General features: G+C 53.4%; 1 protein-coding gene across 1 annotated transcript; it reads right to left on the reverse strand.

The window, feature by feature from the left end:
- Positions 1 to 297: 297 nt before the first annotated feature.
- SERPINH1 (serpin family H member 1) lies at positions 298 to 9,773 on the reverse strand. Its single transcript, XM_049780309.1, has 5 exons — positions 9,658 to 9,773; positions 4,423 to 5,086; positions 2,139 to 2,237; positions 1,791 to 2,023; positions 298 to 653 (listed from the first exon to the last, which is right to left on the reverse strand). The coding sequence occupies exons 2-5, from the start codon at positions 5,042 to 5,044 to the stop codon at positions 351 to 353; spliced, it is 1,257 nt and encodes a 418-aa protein (XP_049636266.1). The 5' UTR covers positions 5,045 to 5,086; positions 9,658 to 9,773; the 3' UTR covers positions 298 to 350.
- Between the last annotated feature and the right edge of the window lie 423 nt (positions 9,774 to 10,196).

The raw sequence follows: 10,196 nt of genomic DNA on the forward strand, positions 1-10,196 counted from the left end.
GGAAGCTGGGAGAGGGAGCAGAGGTGCTAGTGTCAGGAAATAGGCCCCATTTCATGAGGGCTAGGCTAGGTCTTGGGAGAAGGGACGTGCTCACAGATATGAACACCCCACAGCAGCCCAGGTCCCATAGGCTTGGGGCTCAGCAGTGCACTTGCTGGAAACCCATGTCCAAGCGGCTGTGAGTTCTGGCCGGGAAGGCCGCTTGGATGCACAGGAAGATTGTAGTTTGCCCCCAACCCCCACCCAGGACATATCCAACTGGGGAACTCAGAGCCCACCCCACCCCACCCCCATAGCACCCATGTGTCTCAGAAGCCTTCGCTGCCTCCTGCTATCCCAAGGCCAGAGCCCTACAACTCGTCCCGCATCTTGTCCCCCTTAGGCCGGACCAGGCGTCCAATGAAGAGCAGAGAGCCACTCTGGGTGTCTCGGACCAGGAAGATGAAGGGGTGGTCAGCGTAGAAGAGTTTGGGGCTGCGGAGCTCCTCACGTCCGTAGATGTCCTGGTCAAAGGGGTTGCCCTCCGTGTCCAACTCAAAGGCAGTGGCATGGAACACGCTGGCCAGGTACAGGTCCTTCTTGCCTGACATGCGCGACAGGTCAGCCTTGTTCTTGTCGATGGCTTCGGTCAAGCCCAGGCCGGCCAAGTGTTTCTGTGGGAGCAGATGGAGGCAATGAGGGGGCAGGCTCTTGGGTCCTCATCCTCAACCACAACACCTACCACCTCCTCTGGTCTGTCCCTGGTAAAGAACATCACCAGAGCCACCCGAGTCTAAACATGCTACAAGCAAGAGCTCCATCTTCCACTTTCCGACTGTTGTTGCCAGTCACCCTGCCAGCTGCTTCTAGGGCTAATTCTCAGAAAAAGGAACAGAGGCCTGAATATACATGACCAAATTTCTCTCTGGTTTCGCCAGGATTTTTTCCAAGTGTGGCATAAACAGTCTGTGTGGACACCCTCGAAGCTTCTGTGACAGGCACATTCCCCACCTTAGCCTGAACTCAGAGCTGCAGAATCCACACCTCTGTGGCTAGGCCCAGGAAATCTCCATGCTGGGGCACTGGAGAGTTAGTACAGCGAGTAAGAACTTTTCCTTGCAGGTGACTGGTCTGGGTTCAATCCCTGGCATCCTATATGGTCTCCCAAGTATAGCCAAGAGTGATACCTGAGAGCAGAGTCAGGAGTAAACCTTGAATAAAAATAGGTGTGTGTCCCCACCCAAAAAAAATCTCAAGGTCAATCTGGTACACTTGAATAGAGAAAACTGCTCTAAGGAAAGTGATGTCACCCCTACTCTGGAGATATTCTGGGACAATATCACAGAGTGGTGTTGAAAATCACACTGTACCAGTTGGTGAAGCTCCTGACCTTCAGTAATCAGTCATTGGACATACCTCAAAAGGGAGATGATGTCCCAACCTGTCAGGCAGCCAGAACAAGATGACAGGCATGGCATGAAGCCAGATATATGAAGAGTTATAGACACACTGGCATAGCCTCAGTCCACCAGGTGCAAAAGAAGGCTGATGCTGGTCCTTCTGAAGACTTGAACACACACCACATGTTTAGCAGGCCTGACCTGGCAGGCAGCAGGCACTGAGTATATTTAGCTGGTGACGTTCTGGCCATCTCCCAAGGAAAGGGTGTGGGCCACCTCTTCTAGTTGGGCTAAGGCGGAGTTCAGTTCTGCCTGCACACCCAAAGAGGCTAAGAACAGACCTGCTAAGCTGCTGGAAGGATAACCCTACCCCTGCTCCATGCCCTACAGGCTGAGGGAGTGCCTGCTCACCTGCAGATCATGGGTCACCTCTACTGCCCCCTTGGGCAAGGAGATGGCCACCGCCCTCTTCTGCAGCTTCCCCAGCCAGGTCTTCAGCTGCTCCTGAGTCAGCAGCTTTTCTAGGCGCTCCAGGGGTTCCACATGGTGGGGCATGAGGATGATGAGGCTGGAGAGTTTGTGGGCCAGGGGCATCTCCACAATTTGCAGCTTTTCATTCTCATCATCATAATAGTTGTAGAGGCCTGGGGGGAGAGCAGGGAGCAGAGGACACTGAGAATGGTGCAAGTCAGGGAGGCCAAGGCCCTGCCCTATGACCTTAGTTGATTTTCTGTGGCTCTTCTTCTGCAAAGCACCTACCTGTCCGGTGCATCATCGTGACGCCCACAGTATAGGAACGGGTCACCATGAATCCTCGGTTATCCACCATCTTGTGGTGAAATTTCTCGTCCCAGTGAGCTGTAGTAAGAAGAACATAAGTGGGGCTGGAGCAATAGTAGAGTGGTAGGGTGTTTGCCTTGTGCAATCCCAGTTTAAATACCCAACACCCCATATGGTCCTCTGAGACTGTTAGGAATGATCCCTGAGCATTTCTGAGTGCAGACTCCACCCTCCACCCTTGATATTCCAGCACAGGGCCAAGATGCACACACTGAGTGTGGGTCCTCAAATAATGAGTGTGGGTCTTTTTAAAAAAATGAAATAAATGCCCCTTCCACATACAATCAAGTCCATACACCTCCCAAATACCCATCTTGGATCTGTCCCTGCCACAGGCCAAGTCTGGGTTTCTGTCTTTGGGCCTCACCTGAAGCCTCTCTCCCTACTGAGCACCCATCTCAGAATATGCGCTCCATGCTTTACAGGTCAAACAGTGTTTCTTGTTTAGGGGTCAACCAGTCTGAGCCTGACTCTACCAATGATAGGCATCTCAGTGTAGCCACCACTGTGACCACAGCTAGCCTCTATCCTGTCCTCCCAGCCTTCCTAAGGGATCTGGGTCCTAGACAGAGTGTATCTTAACAATACTTTCAATTCTTGAGACAGGAAAGAGTACAGTGGATAGGGAACTTGCTTTGCATGTAGCCAATTAGAGTTTGATCTCTAGCATCCCATAATCCCATATGGTCCCCTGAGCACTGCCAGGAGTGATACTGAATGCAGAGCCAAGAGTAACCCTGGAGCACTGCCAGATATGGCCCAAACTGCCACTACCCACCCACAAAAAGAGACCATTCTCCACTCTTGACGGCAACTCCTAACTCTGGAGGCATAGAAACAAATCCCAAATGCATGCTTGAAAGTAATATAAGTCCTTCCTAAGTCACGACCTGTGTTCAAGCTAGTCCAGGTTTGGGCAGTGAGTGATGGTAAGACCTTTCATTGCTCCTGCCTTGCACCCCAAACTGGTAAAAGAGGAAGCCCTCAAATTCACAGCACAATAAGAGGATCAGTGCTCACCACATAGTACTAAAATATGACTTGACCCCAATAGAACCTTCATCTCAAAATAGATAAGCCTGGATTCTGGTTCTTTGATCTTGCTGAGCCCCAGTTTCCTCATTGTTGTTATGCTTTGAGGGTTAAGAATAGTTTCAGGGGCCGGCAAGGCAGCGCTAGAAGTAAGGCATTTGCCTTGCAAGCGCTAGCCAAGGAAGGACCGTGGTTCGATCCCCCGGCGTCCCATATGGTCCCCACAAGCCAGGGGCAATTTCTGAGTGCTTAGCCAGGAGTAACCCCTGAGTATCAAACGGGTGTGGCCCAAAAAACAAACAAAAAAAAAAAACAACAAAAAAAATTCCAGGTGTGGGGTGATAGAGATGTGTGGCAGCACAGACAACTCAAGGAGCTCCATTACACTATTGGGAGCTCTAGGCCTCATCCCTGCACCTCATGATCCTCGAGCTCCATGCCCTCTTCAAAATAGACCCCAAGTGTGCGCACCTTGTCCCAGCACTACTGAGAAATGACTGATGGGTGAATTTTATTGATATTCCACAGCACGCTTTTTTTTGTTTGTTTCTTTTGGGGACACATAGCAGTGCTCCAGGCTATCTCCTGCACTCAGGGACCATCCATGGCAGGGAGCAGGGTGTTCATATGGGGTGCCAGACATCAAACCTGGGTTTGGCTATGTGCAAAGCAAGTGCTCTACCTACTATACTATCACTGACCCCAATCCACAGCACTTTGAAACTATGAAACTATGAAGCTCCTTCTGATAGTACTGAATCCATCTCTCCTTTCTTATTTTTATTTTGGCTGTGTCAAGGGTCTTATTGGAGAGGGTGGAATTGCACCACACACACACACACACACACACACACACACACACACACACACACACACACACACACACACACACACGTGCTCAGGCCTGTTCCTGGCAGTGCTGGGGGACCATAGCAGTGCTAGATCAGTCCTATAAAAAAGAAGCCCTCTCTGATCCACGACCTACTCCTGGGCCTCACAAGAGCAATGAAAGCCCTCTATTGCTGAGCTACATCCTGCGTATAGTTTCTAGCAGTTGAAAGGAACATAATTCTCAAGCAGAAGGTGAGATGAGAACAGGAATACTGCTAACACCACTCTCAAGAAAGTCTCAAAGCCCTCACCCTGGCCCCAACCATCCCTTGAGACTCACGCTTGAAGAACATGGCGTTAACCAGCAGGGCACCGTCCGTGCGCTCCACGTCCTTGGTCACCTCTGGCAGCTTGCCGTCGGTGGTCTGCGAGGCCCATTCATTGATAGACTTGAGGGCGCTGCGCTTGTCGCGGAAGTTGATCTTGGAGTGCTCGCAGTTGTAATGCTGCTTGCTGCTGCGCACGAAGTCCTCGGCGAAGCTCACCGAGCTGGGCCCGTAGAGGCGGCTGCCCAGCTTCCAGGTCACGTTGCGCGCTGTGTTGTTGCTGAGCGAGCGTAGCAGTTCCCCCAGGCCGGTGTGCACCTCTTCATCACGCAGCTTCTCGGCACTCAGCACGGCCTTGGCTTGGGATGCAGTGGTAGCTTTGCCACCCAGCGACACGAGCCCCAGGGACGAGGCCACCACCACGGGAGACAGAAGGATGTTTTCCACCGCCTGGTCCTTGGCCATGGCCTGATACAGGTTGAAGGCTAGGCCCAAGCTGCGCTCAGCCAGCGAGGTCGCCTTGGGGCTCAACTTCTCTGAGGTGCCCGGTGCTGCCGCTGCAATGGGTTTCTTCACCTCAGCGGCCAGGGCCAGGGCCAGGAGGCAGAAGGTGTTGATGAGCAGGAGGCAGCGCATGGTTGGGAGGTGGCTGGGATGCTCCACGAAGACCTGTGAGGGCTGCAGAGAGAGAGAGAGAGAGTGCAGCCCTGAAGCTCTGGCACCCTTCCCACTAACTCCCTAGATCTTTGGCCACCATCAGCTTGTCAAGAGATGGGAGTAAGAGCGCTCACCCCCAGTTCAAGAAGCTCAGACTTAAAAGTCAGTGTTGTTCAGATTGGGAGTCTACTTTCACAGCAATGGTCCTTGCACTCCCAGTTTAAGTTTCCAACAAGTCACCCCTCTATCCACAGCTAGTGCTGTCTTATGCTGAACTTACATTCCACTTACACTCATGCATATAATGTATTACTTCTACCCCGAACTAGTTAGTCCGTGAGTGCCAAAACTGGAAATCTTGCCAGCTCAGGCTCTAAAGCAGAATTTCTCAACTAGGGCCCCCTATGTGACCCTACAAGTGCCCAAGATATTCCAAGTGAAAATTCAACAAATGGGAACCATGGCACAAGACTAGGGGGACCAACAGGCAGGCCAGGTAACAGGTTGATAAACTGCTCCAAGCAGCACATTTTCAAGTTCATTGCACATGGGAGTTAGCTGAACTAACTTCAAATTATTGACTGCACAGTTGGCCCATCCAGGTTCCATTCCTGGTATCATAGGATCCTTGAGTGGTTGCCAGGAGTGACCACTGAGGACAGTCAGGAGCAGCCTCTGGGCATTACCAGGTGTGGCCTCTCAAACAAATACTGAAACCTGAGTCCCACCCACAGAAATGATTCTGGTACCTAGCATAGTTGTGCCCCCACTCTCAACCCTTTTATTAGAATTATTAGAAAGACAAGGGGTGGGGCGGAGAGATAGCACAGCTGTGGGGCGTTTGCCTCGAATGTGGCCGACCTGGAGGGACCTGGTTCAACTCCTGGCATCCCATATGGGCCCCCAGCCTAGCAGGGGCAATTTCTAAGGCAGAGCCAGAAGTAATCCCTGAGCGCTGCCAGGTGTGACCCAAAATCAAATCAATCATTCAATAAATGAATCTTAAAACAAAAAATAAAGACATCAGAATTTTAAAAGATCTCCATGTACTTCTGCTAAGATGGAAAGTTGGAGCCTGGGCTCTAACTTCCCACTGTCAAACAGACAACAGGCTTCAGCTATTCCAGAAAGACCAGTAGCCGAACCTGGGCTTCAGCAGTGTAAAGATTCTCTGGTATGCAGGTAGCTAGGTACAGGGGCCACCTGAGGCCCAGGTATGGGAAAAAGGCTGTTCAATGGGTGATATGCCGGTCTCCTCGCCCAGGCTGTCATTCAACTCTGGGATGTTAATGAGTCACAGGCAGGCTTGCTCATTAAACAGAGGGAGCCCAGGGGCTCATCAAGGTGGACTGGGATGTGAGCATCATTCAGAGCCTGTCATCCTTCTCCAAGTAGTAAGCAACTATGTCCTCAAGACTGAGGCTTAGGTCTCCCTCTTGGGAAGGACTTATCTGTCTATACTAGGAAATCCCCCCAGACAAAAGCTGCATAGTGGGGGAAATTCCGGAGAGGAAGGATGCTGGGGGGGGGGGGAGGGTAAGTCTCTAATGGAGCTGCCTTCTGTGTCCCCAGAGGCACGGCAGCTACACATGTGCATCCTCCCAGATGCAGGATTCCAGGAGAGTCCATTTCCATATGGCTTGGGGGCTGCCCTTGGCCCCTTCCCAAACATATGTAGCAATATTTAGAAAAACACCCCCTTCTCCTCTTGAGGGGTCCTCCAGTAAAGCCATTCTGACTAGGTCATCCTCTTCACTCCACGCCTTTGGATCCGTGACCAGAGAGAAGGTAGAGTTTGAAGGGGGCTGGGATTTAGAGATCTCTGAAAGATCCACCATATCCTCCTAAGACTCCAGGTTGCTGTAGGAAGGCTGCATTTGGGGTCAACACCAGTCAGGCCCCCTCTTGGGGAGAGATGCATGTTGGGGGCAAGCCACTGAGACCACAACTGCAGGGGGTGGGGGCACTGGAGAGATTAGTCCTGAAGTGCAGATGACAGGATGAGAGAGAGAGAGAGAGAGAGAGAGAGAGAGAGAGAGAGAGAGAGAGAGGAGGGGAGGGGAGGGGAGAGAGAGGAGGGAGAGAGAGAGGAGAGAGAAAGAGGAGAGAGGGGAGAGGGGAGAGAAAGGAGAGAGAGAAAGAGAGGAGAGGAGAGAGGAGGGAAGAGAGAGCGAGAGCGAGGAGAGGAGGGGAGAGAGAAGAGAGACAGAAAGAGAGGAGAGAGAGAAAGGGAGGAGAGAGGGGAGAGGGGAGAGAAAGGAGAGAGAAAGAGAGGAGAGGAGAGAGGAGGGAAGAGAGAGCGAGAGTGAGGAGAGGAGGGGAGAGAGAAGAGAGACAGAAAGAGAGAGGAGAGAGAAAGAGAGGAGAGAGAGGAGAGGAGGGGAGAGAGGGGAGAGAAAGGAGAGAGAAAGAAAGAGGAGAGGAGAGAGAGGAGAGAGAGAGAGAGAGAGAGAGAGAGAGAGAGAGAGAGAGAGAGAGAGAGAGAGAGAGAGAGAGAGAGAGCATCTTCTGGTCATATTGCTCCCTGGCTCTTTATCAGGCCTGGAGCTTCAAAGGCAGAGGGAACATTACAGTTGTAGAAACAAGGACATTTATTTAAAGAAAAAAATGGAGCACTAATTATGCCAAGTATGGTTCCCATACTTAAAGGCCATCTTTGGTCCAATGTAGCTAATGCCAGAGATCAGGCCGCCAGCATCCTCTTGAGAGTGAGAAAGATGGAGCCTGGCTCTCAGCCCTGCCACGTGGCAGCTCCATCTTCACAGCCCCCACCTCCAACCAAGCCAACCTCAACAGGCTGGGAGGAGCTTTTCTAAAATCGCTCCAAATGACTAGTTTGGGATTCCTCAGGCAGCCACGCAGCTATGCGCCTGCACCAGTGACGTGGCAGATTGAAACTGAATTAGCAGAGGCGGGGAGGGCTTCCAGCCTGGAAAGCAGAAGCCCTGGGTTCAGGCCTCAGGGATGCAGTGATGGAACTATGGGTCTCTGCAGGGAAAGGGCTGCCCAATCTGTCAATCCAACTGCGAGAACCCAGGCAGGCAAGTCACTGCAAGTCAGCCAGCCTCAGGCCTGCCAAGCTAGCTTCGTAGAAATCCCTGCCCTTAGGTGAAAGTTAAGAGTCTCTCCAGTCCCCAGAGAAACATCCCCTCCCATTAGAGAGCAGGTCTGCTCAGAGCTAGCCTGGTTCAGGCAGATTAGACTGGGGGTTCTGCAAGAAAAAAGATAGTTGGGGGGGACGCTTCCAGAGTCTCAGAACACTTGAGGAGTCTAAAGTACCTTGAAACTGCCTCAGGGGGAGATCAATGCCTGCCTTTTTCATTCTGAAAGAAAACAGAAGAGTGACGGCGGGGAGGCACGAAGGCTTGGGATCCCTGGGTACAAAAGGCAACCACTCTCAAATTAGCTAGACTCTTGGAGTTCATTCACTTTACTGTAAGGAGGATGAGCAAGTGGGGTGGGCGCAGAACACCCCTTAATGCCACTGGCTCCTAAAAGCACCCGGAGAGCAACCCCAGGACAAGCTGTGTGCCCTTTTACAAAGGTAGAAAATCACTGTTAGAACCCCAGGACCGGAGACAAAAGAGAGCTGGAGATTCAACTCGGGAGGAGGGTGGAGGAGGGTGTAAGAGGGTGGGTGGGTCGAGCCTCGGAGACAGGGAGGGTGTGGCCCCAGCCAGTGACTTGCTGGAGCCTGAGCCCCTCACCCCGCTCCTAGGCCCAGCAGCCCAGAGGGAGCAGCGGGAAGCGGGGGAAGAGGAGGAGCCTGGCCCTCAGGCCCAGCTGGAAGTGGCTTCTTTCTTCCTCGCAGCCTGGGGAAAGTCTACACAGGGGGCTGGGACTTGGACTTCTTCAAGTAGTTTATACCCCGCAGTGACTCCAGGAGCCGGGCAGCGGTGGGCAGGGTCCTGTCGGGAACTCAAAACCTTGTGGGGGACTGCAGATCCCGTAGTCTCCACACCCCCTTTTAGTGGGGGAAGTCGAGGGAGACTTTGCTGACCATCAACCTATGGACATAGACGGACCAGAAGGAGGCCCCCACTGGTCTCCCAAACCCCCCAAGGACAAACCCCCTAGGAAGAATCAAGATCACTTCACCTTCTTTCCTACTCTAATTTCATGAGACACTGAGGCCCCCAACACGACCTGCACGGGGGTTGGTTCTGCAATCTCTGCGGACCTCTAGTCTCAACCCCAGAATCTCTGTCCCCACCCTAGATCTGTAGAACTGGTCTGGGTCCCCTGCCCAGGGATGGGGCGCCCCATCTTCTTTCCTCCCCTCCCCTACATTTGGGGCACGGATCTCTGAGCATCTCAGGCTGATCCCGGGGTCTTCAGCCATTGCTACCCCTGCCAAAACTTCTAAGGTTGGAAAAGGGGTGTCTCTGCAGCTTTTCGGGGACCATCCCAGTGTCCAGCTCCCATTCCATCCCGCCTCCGCCCTATGTGCCTTTTAGCCAGGATTCTCGATTCTGGATCCTGTAGCTGCCCCCAAGTGCAGAGAACTTTTTTCAGCTGGAAGATCGGGACCACCTCTAGGTGACCCCAACCCTCCCGGAGCACCCCTTCCCCAGGCCGCGCCCGCCCCTCACCTGGGCCTGCCAGGCAGACGCCGAGACCCGAACCAGTGCTGGAGCAGCCGACGGATTCCACTCTCGGCAGCTCCCCCCGCTCCCCTTACTTATATATGGCGATCTCCCCCGCCCGCCCGTCCCGAGAAACTTCTGGAAAGTTGGGATCGCTTCCGGAGGGCGCCCGGGCTTGGCCAAAAAAAGCCAAAGACCTCCCCCAAACCGCCCCGGCTCCCGCCCCTCTCTCCGCGGGCGCTCCCCGGCCCCTGGGTCCTACTGCCCTGGAGTCGGCCGCGGGGCGGGGCGCAGAAGCCCCATCGGAAACCCCGCTCGGACCCTGTCCTAGTGCCTCGCAGGGGCTCCGGAGCCTGGTGGCCCTGGAAGGGTGGTGCAGGAGAATTCGCAGCTCTGAGACGGAGATGGCCCCCCCGGCTCTAAAATGGTGCTCCAGGAGCCTCCATCTCCCAATCCAGGCAAGACCTTGTCTGCTGATGCCACAATTCTTGCAGTACCCCTATTGAGATGCTGGGATCCCCCCCCCCCCAGGGATGCTGGATGTG

This window comes from Suncus etruscus, chromosome 9 (assembly GCF_024139225.1).
Source record: "Suncus etruscus isolate mSunEtr1 chromosome 9, mSunEtr1.pri.cur, whole genome shotgun sequence".
Taxonomy (NCBI): domain Eukaryota; kingdom Metazoa; phylum Chordata; class Mammalia; order Eulipotyphla; family Soricidae; genus Suncus; species Suncus etruscus.

Excerpts from the sequence above, each read along its gene's own strand:
- SERPINH1 (XM_049780309.1), bottom strand. The coding sequence starts at position 5,044 with ATGCGCTGCCTCCTGCTCATCAACACCTTCTGCCTCCTGGCCCTGGCC. Across the intron at positions 2,238-4,422 it reads TAACGCCATGTTCTTCAAGC|CTCACTGGGACGAGAAATTT; the intron begins GTGAGTCTCAAG and ends TTCTTACTACAG. Across the intron at positions 654-1,790 it reads AGGTGACCCATGATCTGCAG|AAACACTTGGCCGGCCTGGG; the intron begins GTGAGCAGGCAC and ends CTGCTCCCACAG.